The 27983-nt window shown below is 39.2% G+C and overlaps 1 protein-coding gene across 4 annotated transcripts in view; it reads right to left on the bottom strand.

Annotated features, from left to right (window-relative positions):
- CTTNBP2 (cortactin binding protein 2) overlaps positions 1-27983 on the bottom strand; it is a 155424-nt gene that overhangs the window by 69168 nt on the left and 58273 nt on the right. Inside the window, exons 3-5 of one of the 4 annotated variants that reach the window (XM_046021022.1) lie at positions 20657-20881; positions 7724-9368; positions 1114-1317 (exon numbers count right to left, since the gene is read on the bottom strand). In XM_046021022.1, coding sequence (XP_045876978.1) covers positions 1114-1317; positions 7724-9368; positions 20657-20881 — 2074 coding nt within the window. Of the gene's footprint in view, positions 1-1113; positions 1318-2861; positions 3118-7723; positions 9369-20656; positions 20882-27983 lie in introns of those variants that run through there. The other 3 variants (XM_046021025.1, XM_046021026.1, XM_046021024.1) reach the window with 3 other exon arrangements.

Genomic DNA, 27983 nt, shown 5'->3' with positions numbered 1-27983 from the left:
AGTACTCAACAATCATGCAGCTTGTATGAGCAATGCTATATGATTCTGGATTTGCAGTCAAATTATCTTTTTCTGCACAACCGTATGTTTTAGCAAATTTGACCACAAGACTTGAGAAACAAGAATAATTCCCAGGGGCGCCTGGGTGGCTCAGTGGGTTGAGGCCTCTGCCTTCGGCTCAGGTCATGATCCCAGGGTCATGGGATCGAGCCCCACATCGGGCTCTCTGCTCCACAGGGAGCCTGCTTCTTCCTTTCTCTGCCTGCCTCTCTGCCTAGTTGTGATTTCTCTCTGTCAAATAAATAAAAAATATATATATATAAAAAAAAAGATCAAATTCTTTAAAAAAAAAAAAAAAAAAAAAGAATAATTCCCAGACTTCATCAATATGTCGTTTATAGCTGTACAACTCCTCAGTTCTCTTAAAAAATCCAAATAACTATAAATTGTTCCAATGACAGAAGTTTCAGAACCATGACCACCTCTAACTTCTAAAACTTGCCCTCACTGTAGCATGTGTTGAGCCCCGTATTCTAACAGACAAATTAGAGCTATTTTGTCCTGACTAAAGTGATTATAGATGGAAGGCTTTCTTCTACAATGTGCTTCATAGCACTAGACCCCAAATTTTGACATACACAATACATACCACTGTGCATAAAACAAAGATCACTTTTTGCTAGCTGTAATAAAATCTTACTTTAAAAAGAGATTTTTATTTATTTGAGTGAGCGAGCATGGGAGGACAGGCAGAGGGAAAGGGGAAAGAGAATCTAGGGCAGACCTTGCGTTGAGCCTGGAGCCCAGTGGGGGATCGATCTCACAACGCTCAGATCATGACCTGAGGGGAAATCAAGTGTCGGTAGCTCAACAGACTGAGCCATCCAGGTGCCTCTGAAATTTCACATTTTTACAAAACTACAGTTTGGATTTTTTTTTTCACAATATTTACGAAATCGTTAAATCATGCAAAAACCAAAACAAAACAAAAAACTATCCACTAGTACCTGTAAGAGAAAATCAAAACCAAAAGAACCTTTTGCTCATAGCAATGGTTCCCAGTGCTTTTGATTCCCCATTCTCTTGCAAAAGGTAAGATCTTGCCATCTTTACCTGTATGTCCATTCTTAGCAGCAGAATACAAGGCAGAATGGCCATCTTCACAGGAGTAATTAATGTCCAGTCCTTCTTCATTAAGCAGCATTGATAATAAAGTGACATTTCCCTGGGCAGCAGCTTGCTGAAGAAGGGTGGGCCTGCCAGCCAGGGGGGCAGGACCACCACTCATTAGCAAAGGGGTTAGGGAGGGTGACCAGCCTGTGGGTTAAAGTGACCCAGTTAGAGTAGGAGCAAGGACAAGAGACAGATATTACCCACTTGTTTCTGAATTACACACGCGCACACACACACACACGCGCACAGACATATGAATATGCATCCTTAGAAGATTATGTGGTTTCTAACATTATCAATCTGTTAATATTTACTTAGCACAAACCTGTACTGTTATTTCAATCTTGTATCTGCTAATTAAATTAACATACATGGTGACATATTATTTTTAGTTGTCAGTCTTACACATAGAAATGTTAAAGTAGTGGTTGGTTTTAGGAAACTAAGATGGCTATCTCATTTTAAAAGTTCAAATTCCACATCAACGTTTCAAAACAATTTGAATTTTAAAATTATGTACATATTTCCTCAACTTCAATATCAATCTGAAAAGTGAACTGACATCTTTAGGTATAGAAATAATTGTAAGAAATAGAGATTTTCTTTTTTCAATCATGTTTCCATGGTATTTAACTAAAAATTTATACAGATCACTAAGAGGGATCAAATATTGCCAAGAAATCTATTTACGTTCCTTGAATTCCCTTATTTGGGGAAAAAATAATGAAGGGACCCAAGTGCTCGTCATATCAAGAGCTAAAAGAAACACAACATATATAATCGAATCTAGAATACTGTATACCAGCACAAATATGCAAGACACGATTCTGAAGACTTTGTCATCTCGCCATCTTTACAACGTGTGTACCAGAAACTTTTACTAGCCAACAAAACAGGACACTCTACCATATGGTTTTAATAAGAATCATAAGAGTTATCATAGTTAGATATTTCTCATCAGTATTTAGCAGCTTTAGAAGAGAATCTGTTAAGTGTGTGAAGTCGGCTGCATATAGCATGGAAAATTTTCTGAATTCTTCCTTGGTCAAAAGGCTGTAAAAACAGTAAAGTAAAAATGTTTATTTAACGTGATATATAGGTATTTTATGTGTTTTAGATACAATTAACTTTCAAAATAAGTCATTGTACTTTCTTCCTTTTGAAGCCCCAAACACCTCAAAGTAATCCCAGTGTATACGGTGTATACGCAGGGGCCTATGTGCACATACTCACTCCTCAGGGTACACTTTCTGCATAAACCCAGTAACATTCTCTGTAGTGGGACACAACAGATGATCTTTTATGTTTCCTCCACCCTGGTATCAGGATAATATTCTACATATATGGTGGGTATTACATTAATACGTAATAAATTTGTATAATTGAGACCTGAATTACTTTAACAAATATTAAAATCAAAAGATTTCTTGGTATTTTAAAAATTATTTGTGAAAAAAAAAGCAGTTTATACATATAAAACTAGTCTGTTTATTAAAAGCTGGATATTACATATTCATAATTAATCATTTGGGTCCATGAAAAATTTATTGTTTCTACCCTGTTAGACTGCAATGACCAACAAAATTCGAATGTTCATAAAATTAAATATTTATCTAAGCTTTATGGTATTTCCCCATTGATATTCATTAGCTCTTCTTACAAAAGTAGTATTTTTACTTCATACTTACAAGAAGGCTCCTCTCTGGTACATTTTACCTTTTGTATTTTCTTAAAAACAAACAAAAAAACAAGCCCACAAAAATTAAATCAGTACTTATTAGAAATGGATGATAAACAGAGAAATTATAAACACCAAGGTATGACACCTTGACTGCAAAGCAAACACAAAAGTAACATGAAGGCATTGCAAGGTGGTCCTCTGTGGAACAGAAGGGAGTGCGGCTCACAACTCAGTGAGTTTCTCCCCTTGAGCTCCTGGTGGCTCTCTCCCAACCCTTCTCCCTCCCCCACCCCCACTGTCCTTCCTGCTACCCCCATCTTCTCTAGCTCCTCCAAACAGTCTTTTTTATTGATATTCTATAAAGAATATCAACACCTATATATCAAATGGTTTGCTCTTCTTTTAGATTTTGTCTTCATTTTTTTTTTTTTTCCAATGCAATTCTAGGCTTTGGGTAACAATTTAAATACAGATATATTTCTAAATGCCTTCTACGGAAACTTGGGATATAATAAGCTGGGAAACTCTATTGTCAATGCTAAGCTATCTGAACGAGAAAATATTTATTCAAAAATTTTCTCAATCTTTATACCACTCAAGAATCAGTTTTCTGTCATACAAAACAACAGAGGAATATACGCGAATATTTTTTTAAATTTTCTAAGAGGTGTGGAATATATTTTTAAAAGGAAAAATGCTCTATAAGTACCAAGTATTCTTAAAGTTTAAATAAAACTTTTATCCCCACTATCATTTCCAATAGCTTAAGCTATTTAAATGAATCCTTCCAACCATATGGGATAAAATAAAACTTTGCCATGGGCCTTTATTGTTCATTTGAAATTCCCAACAATGATAAAAACGGTAATATTTATTGACTGCTTAGGTAATGACAGAACAGACCTGCATCATACAGCTACTTTAATGAGGTTAGAAAAAGGTCATTCAGCTTGGCAGCATCATATGCAAACATTAGTAAAGGTGAGCATCTTGCAGAACATGCGGTGGGTGACGAAGGGAACAGAACATGCAATGCAAGAGGGAACAGAAGTTGAGAACAGCTTCTGGCATCAGCTTCAGAGTGTGGAGAAGGTTAATGTCATAGCTCAAATAGGTCTCATTTTCAGATTTAGACTTTAAGCCAATCTTACAGGGAGGATCATTTTTTTAAAATAAATGTTTAAAGAAAAAAAATGCCTGAACCAAATTAAATAAAATGTACCAAACCACTACCCTCTCCCCACCAAAAAAACCTCCCCAAACCAAAAACAAACCAGAAACAAATTTCCAAGGGTATGAAAACTCAGTTGCCTAGGGTGATTTCTGATTTCGACCTCTATTCATCTAACAGTTAAAATGCATTCATTGGATAAGTTCAGGAGGAACAAGAAATTTTAATTCACTTAGAATTTAAAATGCTATTTAAAAATTTAACGTTTGGCCATAAAAACTGCTAATAGAGAAATTTACAACATAATTTGTTAAAGTGGTATCTTCTTTCACTGCAATTCTCTTCAGGAGTGCTTTAGCTACATCGTAATTGTTTATCACAGATACAAGCGGATATAGAAAGTCAGAATTTGAGAATTTTAAAGATATGGGATCTAGTGATTCTCCAGGAAGGGAGAGGTAGTGTACTGCTGTTTGAAAAATTCAACAGGCAAGTTTAATAACTCTTTCTGGTCTGAAACTTTTTTTTTTTTTGGTTCAATGATTTCATTTTTCAACTTTTTTTTTTTATATTTTATTTATTTGACAGAGAGAAATCACAACTAGGCAGAGAGGCAGGCAGAGAGAGGAGGAAGCAGGATCCCTGCGGAGCAGAGAGCCGGACGTGGGGCTCGATCCCAGGACCCTGGGATCATGACCTGAGCCAAAGGCAGAGGCTTTAACCCATTGAGCCACCCAGGCGCCCCTGATTTCATTTTTTAGATGAAAAAGCTAATGGCTCAGAACAAACGGGCTCTTTAGGGTGATACCAGAAAGAGGCAGAAGTAGACTAATCCTGCCTTCTTCTTAGGCTCAGTCCAGAGCTCTTCTCCTCACTGAATTTGGAACAGACATCTATCTACCAGGATTTGGCAGATGTGCTCTGTCCTCATGCCCTGCTCCTACCAACCACAATGGCCAGTGGCTATTTAGAAGATTAATAACCTTCAATGAGCTTATGATCTGGAGAGGCCCAAGTTCACCCAGGCACAGATAGGTTAAGAAGCAAGACGGAAGGAGCTCTGGTGCTTCCTGGCTGCAAGGGGCATAGCGGCAAACATAGGGGCAACCCAAATGAAAAGCAGTTGAAATCCTGTATCTCATTTGGAAAAGTTAGGCAACCACAGTTGATTTAATCACCCTTCTTATGTCACTGTAATAACCTTTTTATTCCCCAGACTAGATGCTCAGGGAAAGCTTGCTGAATGACTATTCCTCCCCATAACCAAGTAATTTAGAAACTTATCATCCCACTGGGTAATTCTGGAATCCTGAGATAATTTTGGCCAAACTGCAAAATCAGAGAACAGAAAATGAGGTATTAGTTTCACCTATCTTCAGTGGCTACTGCTACTTTGGCTCCATCATTTATCCTCTTTTGCTCTCTAGACACAAGCAAAGGACATTTTTCAGAGGGATCATAGCGCCTTTATCCAAAATTCCACTCTATCCTAGCTAGGTCATTCTGGCGAATATATAACAGTCTAGGAATTCTCTTGTCTACCAAGTTTAAGATCCTGCTAACAAAATGTTCCTCAGTTATGAACGCTGATTTTAAAGCTTTTCCACTGAAACCAAGACACTTGAGGCTGAACCTCGGAGCACAGTCACAACTGAGGCAATAATTGGCAAAGCATCACAGTCCAAAGCAAAGATGGTTTTACAGTTTTTTTTAAAGCTGACAAGGAGTGCCTGGGTGGATCAGTTGTTGGGTGTCTGCCTTGGGCTCGGGTCATGATCCCAGGGTCCTGGGGTCCCCGCATCCAGCTGCCTGCTCAATGGGAAGTCTGTTTCTCCCTCTCCCACTGCTTGTGTTCTTTCTCTCCCTGTGTCTCTGTCCAATAAATAAATAAAAATCTTTAAAAAATAAAATAAAATAAAAGCTGACAAAGTTTATATATTCCAGCAAGTGTTTTCCGTTTTACAGTTGCCTTTATGTCAACAGCACCGCACCGGTGCGGCTCCCAAAGGTTTTGAAATCTCTGCTTTGAGACAGCCCTGAGACCTTATGGTACATTCTCTGGTTCTCCTGAATGGCAGCAAAAATTCCTACTTTGAATGTGGATTTAGCTCTGGAAAACAGCTACCATCATCCTTATGCCATGGGAAGTGCTGTCAGCTCAGTGACACCGTTTTGAATAAAAAATATGGAAGGCTGAATGCTGTAAAGACATCACAAAGTACTAACAGTGACATCAATTCTAAAGCAAATTTTCGAAAATGCTTTAATCAACAATATCAATGAAGCAAGAGTATCACCTCTATTTATTCATCACTCATGCTGCTCTAAGTGCAAGACCAAGCTCTATGCATGTTACGGTAGTTAATCCTAACAGCCACCCTACCTCATATGAGAAGCATAAACAGGAAGAATGAGAAAATTTGCTCCGTCCAGGAGAATCACCAAAACACACAGCCATAAACTGCAGGGCCTAGATTCCAGCGCTGGTCTCAGTGACAGCAAAGGCCATCCTGTTTCCAATTCCCAATTATGCACCAAAATACGAGTAGCAGCCTCTCAATGAGCATAATTTCAAGGAACAGTTTATAATTAGGTAAGTAAATGCTGGCATATTGCTCTCATTACCTGACAATTAGGAAGAACAGTGCTCCCTATTTTTCTCATTCCCACTCCCCACACTCTTGAGTTTTAAATATAAATAACATTACTCAAACCTTCATTTAATTCTTAAAGTTCCCTCTCATTAGAACCCATGGTCTCTGGTAGCCACTAAGACTCCACGGTAAGAGAGACTGCTGTCAAGTTTCAACATATCTTTGACACTCTAACATTATTTTAGAGCCACATCTGCTCAGGGGAGTACTAATCCAGTCATGTCAATAAAAAGCGATGCTTTCTCTAGCACTGCATAACGAAAGGGAAAAGCCCAGTTCCTTATCAACTCCTTCCTTTAAGAGTCAGGTACTTCACAAAGCACATCTGCAGTGAAAACCTTCCCCACTATACCTACATGTGATGTTATCCATCTGTGCTGGGGGCTGGAAGACAACTGCTGGGGACGGAATAAACAGCCTTTAAAATAAACTTGGAACGGAGACTTAAATTTTACGTACTCTATTTTTGAGGCTGAAAAAGAATACCAAGCCACTACTAAAACTCAGAACATACCAATTACGGAGCAAATCTGATCAATTTGACAAGTCGAGGTAGACTGAAGCATTCATAACCACATGAAAAGATTTTTTAACGTTCTCTCTGAAGGGACAGAACTGAGCACAGATTGTCTGGTGATGACCCCCTAATACTGAAGCCTTGTGAGATAAATATTTAACAAGAAGGAACAGTCTTTTTTCCCATGGAAATGCTTTAGTGTCTCTAAATTAATGGTCTCCATGTGCTCCAAACCACTACTTTCAGGTTATTTTAAAAAAGAAAGCCCTTAGCATCAAGAAACCACAATTCATGTAGCAAGATGAATCACCATACCCTGGAGCCATTAAAGAAAAATACAAAAAAAAAAAAAAAAAAAAAAAAAGAGAGAGAGAGAGGGAGGGAGAGAGAGAGGAAAGAGATAAAGAAACAGGGAAAAAAGTATCAAATTAAAAAAAAAAGTTCCAAGGCAATGTGAAGGAAATTAAGGCAAGTGAGAAGACAGGCCACATTCTTCAAAAAAGGGTATAATATTTCAATCCCTTTACCTGATGCTGTTACCAGGAGGCTGTCTGAGGCACCTGTTCTACAAGATGAGGCACTAACAGGGTTTATGGAAGAGCAAAAGGCAATGGTGGTGGGAATGACAAGGGAACTTTCTGAACATGCAGGTTGGCTCAGTCCAGGGGTTTCAGCAGGCCAGGCACCCACCTGAGACGTGGCCAGGGCTGAAACGCCACAGCCTGCCGGTGCCACAGTTAAATCTATGGATGGTTTTGGTGGCAGCTGAGGGGAAGATGATTTAGGGAGATTCTCCTCATTTATTACCCTGTTCCCTTGTGGCAAAGTGGAAGGAGGCGAAGCCATAGTTTTGTTATCAACTTTGGCCCCCGCGCTGGAGGCCCTGCTGCTATCCATAATAACCTTGAGTTGGGGGTGTGGTGGAGAAGGAGTCTGGGAGAGCCCTGGCTTTTTTGGAGGGATAGGAGGAGGGTTTCCTCTGTCAACTCGCGCTACACCAGGAGTCTTTAAACTGGTCCGACCGACCGGAGGGCAGGTGCCAACGTCCCCCGTAGGGGGCGCCCCAGGCCTCGGGGGCGCTCCTGCAGGAGGGCTCGTAAATCTTGACAGTGCTTGGGTCACAGTATTCCGAGCTAGCTGTTTGGCCACTAGGCTGTCACGACTCGTCGGAGAGACATCTCTGGATGGAGGACTTTGGGTGGTATTTCCATTTTGGTCTGGGTCATTAGCATTGCCCTGAAATCGAAATCTAGCTGCTTGGATTCGAGGGTTTAGACCTGGATGCAAAGCTGCATTGGCACACGGTGAGTGTAAACTGTGCCCAGGTGCTGCCTGTGAGTGGCTCTGGGGAGCTACGCCTGGCGTTTGCACGGTGGGAGGGGCAGTGCTATTGGGAATTGGGGGGGTGCTACTTGGTGAGCCAGTGCTTGGTCCGTTCTCCTCAATTTTGCTTGCACTTGGAGGTGGGACAGTAGGCAGAGAGGAGACAATCAAGTCACCGTGGGAAGCCTGCCTGTCGATACCTGGTCTGCCCAGCGCGGCACTGGGGCACACATTTCCTTTTGTGTTGGCGGAAACTAGGGGGCTCCCTGTGGGAGGCTTCACAGGCACAGTCAAAGGCAACTTCTTCACATGGTCAATGCTTTCGATAGCTGGGTCAGTCTGGCAAGCAACAGACCTTGTCACAGGTCCTTCTGTCCCCACAGATACGGACACCAAACGCCTATCTTTCGTCTTTCGGGGGAGAGAGAGGCTTGGTTTGCTGTCATTTCCCCTTTTCAGCTGCTCAATCATTTTCTTCATCTTGTCGATCTCCTCTTTGAGGTCAGTGGTGTGCGCTTCTTCGCGGTGCAGTTTAGCACGAAGCTGTTCCCGTTCCGTGTCAAACTCAGAGAGCTGTTTCTCCATCTGAGCTTCCATTTCTGTGCTCCTTCGTTTCTCGGCGGAGAGCTCCTCTTCTAACGCACCTGTCTTCTTCTTTTCCTCTTCCAGTCTGGCCAGCACGTCTTCCAGCTTCTGGGCCTCATCTAGGACTTTGCCCGAGAGCTGTTTGCACTCCTTGACCAGCATCAGGACCACGTGCTTGTTCTTGCCGCGCTCCTCCTCCAGGCGGGCCGCCAGCTGCTTGTGCTCTTGCTCAAGGCCTTGCAGCTGAAGCTTCTCCATCTCCAGCTGAAAGAAATCCACAGGACAGCGCTGAGTAACACGCAGGGAATCCTTTCAGCCAAAGAAGTGCTTCTTGAGAGATTTTTATTAATTGTGTTCACAGCTATGTGATTTGGTTAGCAGAAGGGCCACATTTCTAAAATTGTTGTGATAAGAAAGATAATATTTTAGGTACTCATTAAATGAGAAAATAGGTATAAATGGTTTAGCGAAAACCATCTAAGTCACAGCAATAGAGAATTTTTAAAAACCTATTAAACTACAGAAAATGAATAGGAACCTCATACTTCAGAACACAACACAGAGTTCAGAAAGTTCTGTTTTTGTAAAAATAGAACTCTGTAAGGGAGCTGATTTTTTTTTTTTTTAAGGTTTAATGCCATAAGGTTGTTAATGAATCTCTGAGGTACAGTATAAGGAAAAAAGTGCTGAAAACAGAGGACTTCAGTTAAATTCTAAGCTTCTGTATCTGCTGTATTACTTAACTTTTTTAAATTTCAAGCTTCTTATCACGAGTTGCTGTAGAAATCATATCTGAATCATATTTTACTAGAACTATGATCTTCACTGATACTGATCAGTGAACCCGAAGTCCAACCCCATCTCCTCCAATCCTACTTGCTTGCTGAGCTCTCACGACATTGGCCTCCCTGGTTCCTGCACAGTGTCTTGCCTCAGGGTCTTTGGCTTTCCCGTTCTCTCTGCCCAGAGTTCCACCACACACCTTCACGCAGGGCTCCTAGGCTAAGCAGTTCATGCGCTGCACAAGGAAGACCAGCTGGAGAGGCGAGTGGGAGCCCAAACCCAGCCCTGTCTACTCACCCACTGTCTGCCCAGGCATGGGGTTGCATCTGCCTGGAAAGAAGCGCACCTTTCCCTTCACAAAAAGACCCTGTCTGCTCACCAAGCCATAGGCCATTAGGATTTATGCTTTCCAAAGAAACATTTTTCTAGTTGATCAATGCAGAGAGGAGCTTTAAAAAAAAAACAAAAACCAACTCTGTATCTCCAGGTGGGGTTTTCAAATATGCACAAAACCACCCAAAGCACCAAAGTCTCACTTCTTTTCCTCCAGGCCTCTGCTCAGCTGCTACCTTGACCAAGGCTTCCTTGTCACTGTCCTGGGAAAAACAGTGGTCCCTCCCAGCCCTATACTGGTAACCCTTTGCTTAGCACCTACCTGCCCTCACTGGAATGTGACTCCATGAAGGCAGGGACTAGATCTTCTTTGCTGCTATTCCCAAGACCTAGAATAGTATCTGGCACATACTAATTGTTGACTGGATGAATGAAATTAATGCAGTTCACAGAAACAACGAACTTCTGCACACTGATGGCCTTTCTGGGTACCTCTGAGATGCCCTACTGTAACATCTTTATACAGGTTTCTCACTTCTTTCCAGAGGAGCACCTACTGCCATGAGATACTCATGAAGGACAAATGAGGGAGACCCACGTGCTTCACCTTCCCACCTAGAAAAGCATTCCACTGGCAGTCCACCCAAGGGCCTTATGATTCATAAAGGTTAAAGTAGATCTACCTGATCAAGACAGAAAGGACTCCCCCTACTGACCACCAGCCTAGATGCTAAATATAAATATACTCTCACAAGATCCAGTAATTATTTAAGTCGGTAAGTCAGTTTTTAGTCATCAGTAACAGAGGAAGGAGATGCTCAGATGATCCATCAGTTGTGAGAATGCGCTCCTGTTCCTCACCCTGCTGAGAAAATCCATTACCTTCACAGTCAGTCACGAAACCAAAAGGACAGAATGGCTCATTAGAATCCGAGATATTATTCATTTACTCTAGGATGCTTCCTGCCTTGAAAAAGTTGAATGGCATTGCATGGGTCCTATAAATATGTGATCAGGAATACAGATAATTCCCCAAGAATAATTAGTGACAACTGTTTATACACATACACTCTATTCTACATATACAATTTTAGGGGTGACTTCATAAATAGATTAGGTAAGATGTGGGGAAAAATACTGTTATCATATAACAATATTTATATGCATATTTTAGTCATCTAGATGCGTCACAGAAAATTTGACTTCTAAATAGTCAAAAGACATTTAACTCTTCTAAATGCATCAAATAGTAAGTTTCTGCAGAAGGCATACGCAAAGTTAGAACTATTAAGAAAATTTTAAATTTTGTATTCACCACTGTCCCAAATTCTTATAGCAATGTTGGAAAAAGTCAAAGTAGGTCAATTTTCAGTTTATTTTAAAAATATGAGTTCCATAATTTACCTTGGAAGCCAGGAAAAAAAAAATGTTTTGTGGAACTTTAAGGGCTATCTTCATTTTACATAACCACTAACTAGAGGCCAAATGAGTGATCTCACACAGTAACGTCATCTACTGAATCAGTGTCAGTATCGTGGAACTCCGGGTTCCACTTGTCTCAAGCTTTTCTCACCACATCGTACATCTTGCCCACGTTACTTCTTCTCTAGGGGTCATCACACTTTATTTTTTAAATGACTTATATCTCATACTTGAGAATCAAACCGAAGAAAGACTTCTAACAGGAGATCCACTCAACAAATCTCACATTATTTATACAGAAAACTATAGTACTATAAAAGCACCCATTATTTTTTTGCATCTTTATTCTTCCATCACTCAGACCTTATAAGTCCATAGGGAATAGAACACAAAGGAAGCCACCTAACCAATGCACCTACAAACACAGTGAGTTCTGAGCCCCAGTCATTTATCCCTCTCCCTTTGTTTAGCCTCCTCCCCCATTTACACTTCAGGGAAGATTTAAACTTCTGCCACTCTTCCCAAAACATCACCCAATTACCACTCAACTAACTCTCAGTCTACCCTAATTTTCTTTTATCAAGAAAACTCAGTCCCTCTATATCCTGTCTCCTCAAGCATTTTTTTTTTTAAATAACCACACCAATTTCCCTTCACTCTGAGAGAGGAAGATTTCTATCTGTTCAAGGTCAGGCTTTCTTCAACAATTAACTTCACTCTCTCCTGTCACTTGAGACTTGCTCCATCAGTTATAACACTGCTCTTTATAGATAATAAACATGTAGGACAGTATAAAGTGGTCTGAAGTCCACATAACTAGAGTCCAAAATGGAGAGAGAACAGGGAAGAAAAAATATTAAGAGATAAAATAGTCAAAAAAATTCACAGATTTGGTAAAAAAACAAATCTAGAAAGTTCAACAATCCTAAAGCAGAATATATCTATATTACAAAAAAAAAATCTTACCTAAGTACATCATACTAAAACTGCTGAAAACAAGGACAAGAAATAATCTTGAAAGCAGCCAAAGGAAAAAAAGAGACATTATAAATACAGAAACTATAATATAAATTATGATTGAATTATTATCTCTATTTGGAACAGAATACCCCAAGACTATATAAGATACAGTCTTTTAGATGCACTTGCTGAGCTATTGAAAACCATCAACAATTTACAGATAGTGACTAAAATCTTCTCCGACAACAGAATTATATACAAGTCACAGTATGATATGAAGAACAGCCCAAAGTTCAAAAATAACATATTTCTAAGAAGAAATCACAAAGGAATTTAGAATATATTTTGCGCTGAATGAAAGTAAAAAACACAACATATGAAAATCTGTGGGATGCAGTGAAAGAAGAGAATTTAAAACATCTAAAGCAGAGGATGGAGAGAAATTTCTATCTTTAATTGCATATATCAGAAGCATTTTCTCAAATCAATCATCTAAGTTCCAACTTAAGAAGTTCAAAAAAGTAAGGCTAATTAAATATAGTGAAAGGAAAGACATAACAAAGGTAATAAATCAATGAAATAGGAGACAAATACTAGAGAAATTAACAAGGCCAAACTTTTTCATCTAAAAGACCAATGATACTATTAAACATTTAGAAAAAAACAGACTGAGCAACATAGAAAGCACAAATCATAAATAATGGGACTAAAAGAGGGAATATTACTACAGAAGGAATGTTAAAGAATAATTTATAGCTTTGTGTCAACAAATTCAACAAATCAAATCAAATTCCTTTGACACATGTAACTTTCAGGATTTATATAAACTGGCATAGAAAATTGGAATATGGGCGCCTGGGTGATTCAGTCAGTTCAGCATCTGCCTTGGGCTCAGGACATGATTCCCAGAGTCTCGGGATTGAACCCTTGGCATCAGGCTCCCTGCTCAGCCGGAAGCCTGCTCTTCACTCTCCCCCTCACATTCCCCCTGCTTGTAGGTTCTCTGTCTCTGTCAAATAAATTATAAAATCTTAGAAAAGAAAAAGAAAACTGGAATGGCCTTATACATTTTAAGGAATATGAATCCACAAATAAAAACTTCCCCTAGAAAATTTCTAGCTCAAATGGCTTTACCTGTGACGTCTACCAAACATTAAAGAAATAGTGCCAAACCCATCCATACCCTTTCAGAAAATAGAGAAGGAAATGTTCCAATTCACTTTATGATCCCAGAATTACCTTCAATTCAAACCAGTCAAGTATTTTCCTTAATTTACATAAAAATGATCACTCATAAATATAGGCAAACTAAATCCAATAATAAATTTAAAAGTGACCCTCTGAAGTTTGCGTCAGGAATCCAAGTTGTTTCAGTATTTGAAAATAAGCGTAATTCCCCACCTTAAAAGACTTAAGAGAAAAACCATGACCACACCAATAGATGCAGATAAACCATTTTACAAAATGCAAAACCCATTCATGACAAAATTTCTCAGTAAAGAATAAAATCTCAGTGACATAAAGAACATCTATAGAGAAGCACAGCTAACGTCATACCTGATGATGAAATATACTCTTTCCTCCCTGAGAAAAGGAGAAAACACTGACGTCTTCTCTCACTACTTCTATTCAACAATACACCACTGAAGGTTCTAGTCAGTGCAGTGATGGGGGTGTTGGGAGAACAAGACAGGGAGGCAGATAGGCAGGCAACTTAGGAAGTGGTAAGATGGGTTCTATTCACAGGTGATGTGTTTGTTTACCTACAAAATCTTAAATAATATACAAAACAACTGCTAAAATTAATAACCAGGTTTAGCAAGATCACAAGATACAATGTCAACATACAAAACCAATGTTAATACCTGTATACTAGCAATAAATATTTGGAAAAATGTTTTTAAACACTGTGATTTACAATAGCATCAAAAACACAAAATACTTAGGAGTAGACCCAGCAAAAGACATTTAAGACACTACGGTGAAAACAATAAAACATTGTTAAAAGTAATTATCAAAAACTAATGGACAAATACACTATGATAATCAGAAGACTCAATCTCATTCATGTCCATGCCTAACAAATTAGTGTACAGATTCAGTAAAATTTCAGTCCCTGCAAACTTTTGGAAAAACCAACAAACTGATTTCAAATTTGTATGAAAATAGGCAAAACAATTTTAATAAAGGAAAACAAAGTTAATCTTTCCCCACCCGACTTACTTCACCTAGCAGAATACCCTCTAGATCCTTCCATGTATACCCTTTGATTTCACTTACATATGGGATTTAAAAAAACAAACACATAAATACAAAAAAAAAAAAAAAAACCAAAACAGAAACAAACACATAAATACAAAAAACAAACTGATGGTTGCCTGAGGTGGGGCTGACCAACGGGTGGGTGAAACAGGTGAAGGGGATTAAGAGGTACAAACTTCCAGTTAAACAGGTCACAGAAATGGAAAGTACGGCAGAGGGAACATGGTCAATAATACTGTAATAATGGGGTGCCTGGGTGGCTCAGTGGGTTAAGCCTCTGCCTTCGGCTCAGGTCATGATCTCAGGGTCCTGGGATCTAGCCCCGCATCGGGCTCTCTGCTCAGCAGGGAGCCTGCTTCCCCCCCCCTCTCTCTCTCTGCCTGCCTCTCTGCCTACTTGTGATCTTTCTGCCAAATAAATAAATAAAATCTTTTAAAAAAATACTGTAATAATAGTGTATGGTGACAGAGAGTAGCTACACTTATCACAGTGAGCACTGTATGATGTACAGAACTGTCCAATCACTATGTTGTACACTTGAAACTAATATATATTGTATATCAACTATACTTCAATGTTAAAAAATTTTTTAAAAAAGTAAAAATTGAGACTTACAGTTCCTGCACTTAAGGCTTACTATTTAACTACAGTCATCATTTACCTGAAGTTCAGGTATATAGATAGATAAGATCAATTCATGATGAAAAACTCAGAAGACTGTTCAGTGATTGCTTGGACTGGGGAAGGAACTTATGGGGAAAGTATTCTGGGAAATCTTCTCTGGTGATGCAAATATTTTCTATCTTATAAGAGGTACAGATTCCACAAGTATATGCATTTTTTAAGCTCATCAATTGTATACTTAAGTTGTATAAACTTCACTTCATGGAAATGTATCCTTAAAGAGCAGTAAACAATGGGGAATTCCAGGTTTGTATATTTGTTTTTTTATCTTACTATGGATTAACAATTCTGAAACTACTCTGTGTGCTCTAGACTTGAGAAAATGCGTAAATAAGTTGAAGAATAATGGGAGACACGTTTCTCACTACTGGAGAAGTTAGCTTTAAATAGAGAAAAAACAAGAACATCCTCTGTGGCTTTGGTTTAGATTCAGAGGTATCAGTATTAATTCACGGTTGATAATAGAGATACGTATAAATAAAATACAAATATGTGTGTTTATAAAAATATATGTGATTATGGGAAATGTGCATAATTTCCTACTCTACATTTGTTTCTAAACACCATTTTCCATTAAAAAAGAGACTAATGGTCCTGGGAGTAATAGCTAATTCCAGAGGTTGGGATAGGAAAAACACAAGATGAGCCTGGAAGAGCTTGCTGCCAGAAGGTAAGGAAGTACTCAAAGGAGGAGTCAGCTTAAAAGGGCTCTCACTGGCGCAGTCTGCGACAGTTTTGAGCAGTGATCTAGGAGCTGTGGACCTAATGAGTCAGGTAGGGACACCCCCACCCCCAACTCAACCACATACTACTATAATTGTAAAGGAATGTTGTCTCCCACATACGTAGATTATGGAATTCTGGTTGACTTTGATATATTATGGTCCGATATGTATCTACTCACAACCATTTTCAAGTAGTGGCCGAATTTTCGGGAATTCTGCATGAGCAGTATCACCAAACCCTTTTGCAAAAAGCACTGGATTGTGTGGAGGAGCTTAGGAGAACTAGGACAGCTTCATTGGTAGTGAGAAAGTGGGTGGTTGCTCCAAGAATAGCACCCAGACTGGAAGCCATGAATGAAGAAACACCAAACAACTGTTTTTATAGAATGAAAGGGAAAACTATGTAGGTGGGAGCAGACCCGAAACGTAAAGGCAATTAGTTCTAATTCAAAGTGGAAGGCAGAAAGGAAAGCAATTATGGTCAACTGCAAAATGAGAAAGCAGAGTGCGTGTTTGTCACAGCCACAAAATACTTCTGTGACATTTAACTATATTCCTCATTGCTCCCCCAAATCATTCAATACTCAGTGCATCCTGTTCCCTTCTCCACCTGGTTACCTCTACTCAAATGCCCAACCCTGGTCAACAAATATCTAACGATGAGATGCATTAAAATATCTTCTTTATCAGTCATGCTCCGCAGTTCTCATCTGACCCTTCTTCATCGAGAGTTTCAAAAGAGGGAAGGCAAGACATGGATCAAATGACCCTCTCTTCCCAATCTCTGCTCAGAGCCGCAGACCTCAGTCTCCAGTTCCCTCCTTAACAACGTTCCTGGGGAGTCAAAATGATTATACAAGAAAGATTCATGAATGAGCTAAAGAAACAACCATTCTCGCACAAGGTGTCCTAAGTACTCTTTCAAAAAATATTACTTTAGCTGATTCTCTAGCATGTTATTCTTGAAAGTCTAGAAAGCACCTTAAATTAAGTTCCATTTCTATGTTATAAAGCATATATAATGATATATATTGATATAATGATATTATACAATGAAGAAGAGAGTGTTGAATACAAATGGCAGAACCAAGTACAATTATTCATCATAGGAAGAAAAGGCATATGAAATAAATTAGAACAAATAATTTGATTGTTCTTTTCCAACCCATTTGTCATTTCTTCAGTTGTCTAGCACCTGAAACTCCTTCTTATGTTAGGCGATTTCTCCACCTTATGATTCCCCCCATTGAAGCAAAACATGCCCAACAGCTGCTTTCCTGATCTTCTCTATAGCCGGACAGAGGGTGTGGGCCTAAGCCTGGCCAACCAAATGCACCTGCTCTTCGGCTTCAACTTGGAAATGAGTGATGCAAAAAGCAGGGCCAGGGGAGGCACCACTCAAGAACCAGAGCGTGACGGTAGTCATGCTGTCTGGTGTCAGCAAGCTACAGTACTCACTTCTCATCAGCAGAAGCCTTACCCACTGCAGACTAGATGGACAGTGATCATTTGTCAGTGATGCTGGCTGATTAAGACCTGCTCCCCTAGCTTTCCCAGCCATGCGCTACCATGCTGTAAGCTAACTCAAACACCTTCTTGCTTAACTCCACGAATACTGGCTTTACCAGCTCACAACTAAGAATCCTGCCTCGCACATCTACTGCCTTTCAACTGATGCTCATTTTACTAAGCTGCCACCTAGAAGAAGTTATAGCTCATACACAGAATGGCTGTAAGTTTTTTCACTGGTTAAAAAAAAAAATAAATTTCTCCCCTCTGAATGAATTTCCTAGTAATTATTTTGGTTTCTGACTTTTAGAGGCTCTGTTCAAATTAAAAGGTCTTTCCTATTTCAGGGCTGGAAATTATACTTTATAAGTATGAATACATGATTGAAAATAAATTAGAATAGAAATTCCATTAACATATGAGGCACATGATAAATACTAAAAACCCAAGTATCATTCCCCCCTAGGTTACTGGCTCTAAACAGAAAGTAGATTATTGGAGGCAAAGTTCCCCATGATGATTACTCATTAGCTTATTCAAAGTGGCTTTACAGGCTTAGTCCATTTGCCAAATTGACTCTTGCCCAAATTTTCCTGGCACACAAATTACCAAACAGTTAACCCTCCTATTAGTAGTCTCAGCAGGAATCAATGCATGAATGAGCATGGAGTCTCTTCTCCCGCCTTGAAAGGCCAATGAGAGCAGTGCTCAGGCCAAATGTCTTCGAATTACCAAAGAGCTATGTCCAGTGTCAGATAATAAATACATGAATTGTAGATAATAGGACTTCTGCTTTCCCCAACTTCTGCTCTGGCAGTAATTTAAAGAACTGGACTCATTTAAAATAATGGATTTTTCATCTTTCTGATTTTAGATTTCTAGAGCTTCAATTTATTCTACATGCAAGAGAAGTGAAGATGTTTATTTAAAATATTTACTTTCAGGACTAAAGGTGACAGGTGACTTTGGTGTTTTTGCTCTTATCAGCTGATGTGATATTTTCTTTTTAAGGAAAGGTTCAGGATAAGACTACAAAATCTAACTTCTCACATGCTACAATCTACCCGAAGAGAATATTCTTTATGGACAAAGAGCAGCACTGCTTATCAGAGCAACCTTTCACTGAGACTACACAGGCCAATGAATTTGGCCATAAAGGACTCCTGTATCCCCCTTATACGTGGGAGACAGATCACTGGCTCATTTTGTATTAGCCTCTCAGGACCCATAGGACAGAAACAATTTCCTTTCACTCCCAGCCAGGTTGGAAATGACCCAGTCATTCAGAAACAAACAGGATGTAAGTTGATTAAAAAAAAAAAAAAAATCAGCTAGATAATAAAATCTTTGATTCAACTTGAAATGAGTTCCTTCCTTTTTCTCCTACAAGAGAAATGACAGATAAAATGCAAAACTGAAGTAAAATGTAGGAAAGCACGCATTTTTATACATTAAATACAACGCCAAAGAAAAAATATTTTCTTTACTTTTGATAACGCAGCATAAAAGCCAGCCGCATACTTTATTATGAAATAGCGCATCTGACACGTTAAGAACATAATTGAAACGTGTCTCATCCAAGAAATACAAATGAGCTTCGGTGACATCAGCTGAAACATACTGGCTCTTGCTTCTGCGGTTCCTAGGGGATTTCTGGAAACCTCCAGGGACGTCAGTGGTTGCTCTGCAGGGCTTTGTAAAAGGGTTTGCAAAGTCCAGAGTAAAACTGTTTGATTTTGCCCCATACCCATGGAAGGTCTTCTAGACTTCTGTGCTATTTTACCCAGTGCTTTAGTTTTCTACCACGTGACATACTGAAGAAGAGGTTTGCTTTCATTCAACACCTATACCAGAACATGGGCACACATTGGTTAATGCAAGGATATAATTACAGGGGCAAAAACACACGCATTAAATGACAGTATCGTAAATATTTACAGTAATTCTGCATTCGGGTTCACCGTCAACCAGGTGTTACATGTGAACTCTAACAAGCTCTCTGGAAAGGACAAATAGAAGAAACATTGAAATGTATGCTTTAGGAATGGTTGGAAGAACAGATTACTTTTAATTCCAGTTACACTAGACATTATTAACTTCTCTGACTTCCTCATTCTCTTGTAATAAATGGAATCAATAGTCTGGGCAGCCCATCAGAAGGACAAAAGTTGAACTTCTATTTCCTTTTGGCTGATGGCAGTAAGTGGGTTTTTATCACTTAGGACTCTTGGAAGCATGTACTCAAGTACAATAATAAATATGTGTGTGTTGGTGGGGGAGGTGAGAAAGGGCGAAGAGGTTGGTTTAAATGAAACACATGTGAGTAGGAGCCTGGAGGTCTGCAGCACACACAGTCCTCAGACCCCAGTGGCGAGTTTGAGACTAACCAGGACTTCAAGATGACACGTTGTGAGACTACATCTACCACAGAAATTTCATTCTATTCTCCTCATGCTCATTTCATTTTCCAAAGACATAATTTACAGAAGTAATTTCTAGTTGCAAAGAAATACTTGAGACAAGAGCTGGGGACGTCACCATCTGATCAGTGTCCTGGTTGCAATACTGGATCACAGGCCTGGCAGTAGAGCATGTCTTACAGCACTAGAAAAGGGAAGGTCCCCTCCCCACCACCGCCCCCAAAAAAGCGTATTTTAAAGAAGCATCAAAGTAACCTTTATAGGAAACATAAATTCTTTGTTATATGCATTTTAGAGCTTAGTGTTATTTTTGAATTATATTTGGAAAGGGCCACCAGGATCGGTCAGCATTTTGCCTTTTGAGACACTTATCCCATTTAAGAACAAACAAGCCTAGAAATGGCATCTTCATCCTACACTGTGATACAGGAAAAATGACTGAAAGTCTCAATACCTTCTTTTGTCTGCTTTCAGCAGCCGCCAGCTGCGTGGACATTCTTTCTTGCATCTTCCTGCAGTGGGCCATGACTGCTTCAAGGATGGAAAGGGGGTTGGTACAAACTGGCTTCTTCTCTTTATCACCGGCACCTGCCTCATAATCTCTCTGCAGTGCCAAGAAGGGGTCATTCAAATTAAATCTCCCATACCGTTCCTGGATAAATACCTCCTTCCTGCGAGCCTAGAACAAAATCAGAGGAATGTATTGAAGAAAGAAATAAAAATATACAGAAAGATATTTATAAGAAGGTTTTGTGATTACTTTTCCAAATGATATTCACAACTGTTTTGAGTAATGGCTTACGTATGATGTCAGACGCTGAGTGAGGAGCGAAGGGAATGTGACCCCAATCCCTGACTAGCCTGGCATGCCATTCAGCCTACTTTCAAATTTTCTTCCTTAAAGAATGTCTTTTAAATTGCAAATGATGCAAATACAGTTTTTTCCCATGATGCTCCCTTCTTCAACGATCTGTGTTTTAGGTACAGTCTCTTCTAGTTTAAAACAAAAGCAGAAATACCAACTATTAAAATAACTTCTAGCGAAAGTTCAAAAATAAAATTATGTCTATCTTGATAGAACTTCTTTTTCACATAATACTTATCAAGTTAAGTCACAAAATATAAACCTCCTACAAGTTTAGTTGAGCCACAAAGAATTTATAAGGGTATTTGCTAAAGAATAAAATACCTGATGAAACTTTCATGTCAAAAAGTCACAACATTCATATTTTGTGAAGTTGGACTAAACTACCAAAAAATCTCTAGAAAATTTAAGAAGATGCAAATATCTCATTGTTGAAGGGCATGAAAATAGAGTTCACAGAGTCCCAGAAAAGAATGTAACCTCATTTCACTCTCAGTGTCAGTCCCTCAGTGTCAAAGTTAATTTCACATCCACATGTCACTAAATGTAATTTTCTATAATTAGCCTACAACAGTCTTTGCATAAAACAGAAAATAGTAGAAATATATTGAAGCTAGCAATGTTTTCAGAACTCAGGTCATGTGGACTAGCCACTAGAAAATAATTATTCTATGTCGCTGCCAGTGGAAAAACTAAATTACTTCACAATGAATCAAGCCAATTGTCCAAAATATTAAATGTGTTTTCTGAAGAAATATTACATAAATTTCTTCACTTTAAAAGTAGCTGCATTGAACAACTAGACTTTTCCATTTTTAGATCACTGTGAGCAAGCCAACAACTAGATAAACACAAGAGCAAATGACAAAAGGGCAATTCTAACTATCTTTTCCTATTACCAAGTTAGATGAAGAAATACAGTTTACAAAAAGCCCAATTTCACCATGAAAATTAAGCTAGAATCATCTCAGAGGATCATTTTAAACTTAAAAGTCAACATGATTTATGAATCAAAAGGCATTTTAGAGTTCTAGATTCTTCAAGTTCAATTAAGTAGTCAATACACTGAGTAAGCATCACTTTCAAGATGCAATTTCAAAAGCGAGTACATTTTGCCTTCCTTCACTTCTCTCTTTATTTTTTTGAATGTAATAATTCATCTCCCACCCCTGGATGAAAACCTGAGAAACCCCTATGGTTTTTCTCTCTCTCTCTTTTTTTTTTTCCCCTCTTACTTTTTTCTAAATACAAGTCCTATAGTCATTTTAAGACATAAACCTGTCTCAATTTGATTAGAATATCCAACCTGAATGTAGGACAGCTTCCTTTCCCCAGCAAAGATCTGTGGTGGGGTAATACGTACCACCTGGGAAAGGAGGGTTTCTGAAAGCACCTCTCTCTTTACACAAATCTTCTTCCCTCTTTCTAAGTGGTTTCTGTTCTCTCTGGGTTAGAAGGGCCTAGAGGTGAGGGAAGCAGGATGATTCTACCAAACTGGTTTAGTTGGAAGACTAGCCTTACCAACTGAGAGTGGTGAATATTTAAAGCCTACTGTTTCCCTATGAAGTGTCTGGTGACTTTAAAGGGCCATCACCCCCTTGTCCCACTGCTGGGGTCTCTTCATCTATAGTTTCCCTCAATGCAGACCATAAATTTAGGACAGACTACATAATCTGGAAGACCTGGTCCAAAATGAGAACACAGAGCCCTTTGTTTAAAAATTTAAAATTTCAAGATGGTGACAGCATACCATTTAATCAAGCAGGGGAGGTTCCTAACTGCATGGCCCTCTGCCAATGCACAGGTTGCACACCCATGAAGCTAGCCTTGCATCACTCCTTACGCAGCATCTAGAACCTGATTTTTGTCAGAAGAGGTTCCACGTTCTCTAGACTTCTCTACTGAACAACAGCTGAATCAACTCATTCCTGTCTTTCGGTGCTTATGGCCCAAGGTAGTGTATTGGAAACACTCATGAAACTTCATCTGAACATAACTCGGGGAATGCAAGACGACAGGAAACCCAGTTTGCAATCTCTATTATGGGAAGAGTCCAGTCACTCTGGGCCTGGCAGGACTGTCTTCTCCTAAACCTTTGCTTTGAGCTCCTTTAAAGTAGGGGCACTTTTATTCAGCTGACATCCTGCCAACCCACCAAATACACAATGGGTGTGTAATGTATTCTTGCTGCACAGATAAATGTAGCATCCAGTGGCCTTAGGAAAATGTAATTTTAACCCAGAGCCTCCTAAGGAAAGAGCTCGGGCCATTTTCTCTGTTAGAGGAAGCCAAGTTTCCTCACAAAGGGACCAACCTTAACAGGAAACTGGGGAAGAAGTTAGACCAATGTCAGACTCCTCTATGCAGAGCTCATTCCTGAGAAAAGGATGACCAAGTATTAGTTTACCCACTGAGTCAGAACTAGGGGATCCCAGGAAGGACTCAATTAACTCCCTAAACTAAAACCAGGCAAGAGCATTTTCAGGAAAACCACAGGGGTAGCAGATACTTTCCATGCTTCATTATTTTTGCACTACTCACACCCCAAACCTAGATTGTATATCATAGAGGCACTCTGCTTACCAGAGTTCTCAGAATACCTTTCCTAGAAAACCTCAGTCACTTTTCCGCGTAAAGGCCTTCAACATTCCCATAGTTATTAAGCGCTCTCTCCCCCCATACCTTTGTCCATGTGATGCTGGCAGGCCAGGACACCCTCCCATCCTTCGCCTGTATAACTTCCCACTGACCACTAACCCTCATTGCCATCTCCTCCTCTTTTGCTCATCCCACAAGATTCGGAGTTTAGCTTAATTTGGATTTAGGCAAGCATTTATAACTGAACACGTGCCCAAGCCAATAGACATCCCCTAATTTTACCTACTTTTCAACTATTATTGCTTATTCTTTTAACATTCTTGAAAAAATGTTTACCTTTCTTAGGACATCTTACTTTATAACAAGAATATTTGATTCTTAATATACTATATTACTTTTGGCAAGGGCAGATCAACAACACATACAAGTTTTAATATTTAAGGAAATCGCCTAACAAAAAACAACTTGATGTTTATCATACTGGGTTTGAAGGGGCCTTTCCCTTAAAAAAGGAAGAGCTGAATGTGCAGATAACTTTTTGGTTTATGCATCAGAATTACTTGAGAATGAAATGCATTTCAGGGAAATGAGTCATTTTAAAGACACGGACTATAATTATGAAAACAGACTTAAAGGAACCCTTAAACCTAGCTACATTGATAGAAATGAAATTTCAATCAGAATCTGAAGTTTTATAAGATCTTATTGAGAAAGAAATAAAACCATGCCATAACAAAGAGAGGTTCTGACAAATATAGATTTCCTAATTGGGGCTTTAATTGTTCAACCAGATCAACTTAAGTAGGTTGGACCTAATTAGTAACGATAAAAAGAAAAATACTGGGTGCCTGGCTCAGTCAGTTAAGCAACTGCCTTCAATAGGGACATGGTCCCGGAGTCCCGGGATCAAGTCATGTGTCGGGCTGCAAGTTCCATGGGGAGTCTGCTTCTCCCTCTGACCTTCTCCACTCTCATGCTCTCTCTCTCAAATAAAGAAAATCTTTAAAAAAAAAAAAAAAAGAAAAGAAAAAAAAAGAAAAATACTTAAATGTTCAACTTTTCCTAGAGTATGTAATTTTCTTAGAAAAAAATCTAACACTTATATTGTGGGTCACAATTAAAACATACCACCAATTAATTTTAACACACATTTTATTTTTCTTTATTTTTTTATTAATGTATAATGTATTATTTGCCCCAGAGGTACAGGTCTGTGAATCATCAGGCTTATATACTTCACAGCACTCACCACAGCACATATCCAATTCCCATAACCCAACCACCCTCAGTTTGTTTCATGAGATTAAGAGTCTCTTATGGTTTGTCCCCCTCCCGATCCCATCTTTTTTCATTTTTCCCACCCTGGCCCCCACGACCCCCCGCCCTACCTCTCAAATTCCTCATATCAGCAAGAGCATATGAAAACTGTCTTTCTCTGACTTATTTCGCTTAGCATAATACCCTCTAGTTCCACCCATGTCGTTGCAAATGGCAAGATTTCATTTCTTTTGATGGCTGCATAGTATTCCATTATATATATGTGTGTGTGTGTGTGTGTGCACACACACACACATATATATACCACTTCTTCTTTATCCATTCATCCATTGATGGACATCTAGTTTCTTTCCATAGTTTGGCTATTGTGGACATTGCTGCTCTAAACATTCGGGTGCACTTTCCCCTTCGGATCACTACATTTGTATCTTTAGGGTAAATACCCAGTAGTGCGATTGCTGGGTCATAGGGTAGCTCTATTTTCAACTTGAGGAACTTCCATACTGTTTTCCAGAGTAGTTGCACCAGCTTGCATTCCCATCAACTGTATAGGAGGGTTCCCCTTTCTCCGCATCCTCACCAACATCTGTTGTTTCTTGACTTGTTAATTTTAGCCATTTTGACTGATATAAGGTAGTATCTCACTGTAGTTTTGATTTGTATTTCCCTGATGCCGAGTGATGTGGAGCACTTTTTCTTGTGTCTATTGGCCATTTGGATGTCTTCTTTGCCGAAATGTCTGTTTATGTCTTCTGCCCATTTCTTGATTGGATTATTTGTTCTTTGGGTGTTGAGTTTAATAAGATCTTTATAGATTTTTGGATACTAGCCCTTTATCTGATATGTCATTTGCCAATATCTTTTCCCATTCTGTCAGTTGTCTTTTGGTTTTGTTGACTGTTTCCTTTGCTGTGCAAAAGCTTTTGATCTTAATGAAGTCCCAGTAGTTCATTTTTGCCCTTGCTTCCCTTGCCTTTGGGATGTTTCTAGGAAGCTGCTGCTGTGGCTGAGGTCTAAGAGGTTGCTGCCTATGCTCTCCTCAAGGATTCTAATGGACTCCTGTCTCACACTGAGGTCTTTCATCCATTTTGAGTCTATTTTTGTGTGTTTAACACACATTTTAAAACTTATAGCTAAAATTATTTTATCTTATGAAAAGCCAAAATGATTCTGTAATACTTTAAAAAATGATACTAATAAAAGGCAACTTTTAGTGAGACCTTACTATTATTGCTAGGTGTTTTACATTCATTTTCTCCTAAAAATAGAGTCCAAGAGATAGCCTTTACTTTAATTCATAATTTAGAGACAAGCAGACTGAGGCTTAGAAAGATTAACTTACTCTCAGGGTCACTTCAACTGTAGCTGTTATTCAGCCCAGCCAGTCTTACTCCAAAGCCCACGCTGTTGAGCACTAAAAGATTATTACGGGGGCACCTGGGTGGCTCAGTCTATTGGGCATCTGCCTTCAGCTAGGGTCATGCTCCTAGAGTCCTCGGATAAAGCCCCTCACATTGGGCTCCCTGCTCCCTACTCCCTCTGCACCCACCCCCCACCCTGTGCTCCCTCTCTGGCTCTGCTCTGTCAAATAAATAAAATCTTTAAAAAAAATTAAAAAAATTAAAATAAAAGATCATTATGACTAGAGTATTTTGGAACACTAAAAAAGGTTCAAAAATAAGTAATGTTTACAACACTATTCAAACCAGTACAAAGAAATGAAGTTTAAAAGACACAAATATGCCTTCATATTTCAAGAAGTTAAGAGTATTCTCAATGCTCTATATTTACTTTCATTGTTACTGACCATATGGTTAATAAAATTTAATAAAACTTAAGGGTTTTGTTCTTTTCCTAAGATTCTTCAGAGAGGGGCACCTGGGCGGCTCAGTCATTAAGCGTCTACCTTTGGCTCGGGTCATGGTGTCGGGGTCCTGGGATCGAGCCCCGCATCAGGCTCCCTGCTCAGTGGGATCCTGCTTCTTTCCCTCTCCCTCTCCACCTACTTGTGATCTCTCTGTCAAATAAATAAATAAAATCTTAAAAAAAAAAAAAAAGATTCTTCACAGAGTATTATTTAAATGTAAAAAACAATTCAACAGGAAAAAATGGTTTACTCATCAACTGAAAGTATGTTTAAAGCATTAATACTGATCTATAACTGCAAGACTAAGAAATTCTGTCCTCAGCTCTACCCTACTCTGTCACTGTCTTGGGTGCCAATGACATAAAACCAAAACGGGTGGTTGAAGTGATGAGCCCAATCTGACAAGATGGACTTTCTCAGAAATAAATACAAGTAAGCTCTTGAGTACAAACACAGAAGCAAGTACGAAAAAGCCAGGGTTGAAGTCAACACTATTTTCAAGGCATGAACAATGAAATGGAAACGGTCCTTCCCCCACACCTCAAACCAGAAACTCAATTCCAGGGTGCATTAATTAACAGAAAAAAGGTATCAGAACTAGACAATTCCTGGACTACTGGGCTCACTTCTGGGTGAAATACTTAAATAATGATCAACAGAAAAAAGAGCCTGAGCACAAAAGTGAGGGGTTTTTTTTTGTTTTTTTTTTGTTTTTAAGATTTTATTTATTTATTTAACAGAAAGATAGAGAGCACAAGTAAGCAGAGCGGCAGGCAGTGGGAGAGAGAGAAGCAAGATTCCTGCTGAGCAGAGAGCCCGACATGGGGCTCCATCCCAAGACCCTGGAATCATGACCTGAGCCGAAGGCAGCCACTTAACCAAATGAGCCATCCAGGTGCCCAAAAAACTGAATTTTTAAGAGCAGAAGGAAACAGGAGAGCTGAAAAGACGTACAGAGGCATGACTGCATTCTTTCAGTATCTGAAGGTATCTGGGGTTTAAAGAGGTACTGGACTATTTACATGACTCCCAAACAACTGAATTAGAGCCATAATCATAAAAAAACTTTCAAGGGCAAAAGCTGTTCTAGAAATAAAATAAGCTGCACTGGGCTGGGGTGAAGTCTCTGTGTCTGACTGTATTGCAAACAGAGGCTGAAAAAACATGTGGCTG

Source organism: Meles meles, chromosome 10 (assembly GCF_922984935.1).
Source record: "Meles meles chromosome 10, mMelMel3.1 paternal haplotype, whole genome shotgun sequence".
NCBI classification, from domain to species: domain Eukaryota; kingdom Metazoa; phylum Chordata; class Mammalia; order Carnivora; family Mustelidae; genus Meles; species Meles meles.
Note: the sequence above shows the minus strand (reverse complement) of the source record. Positions and strands in the feature narration are given on the sequence as shown.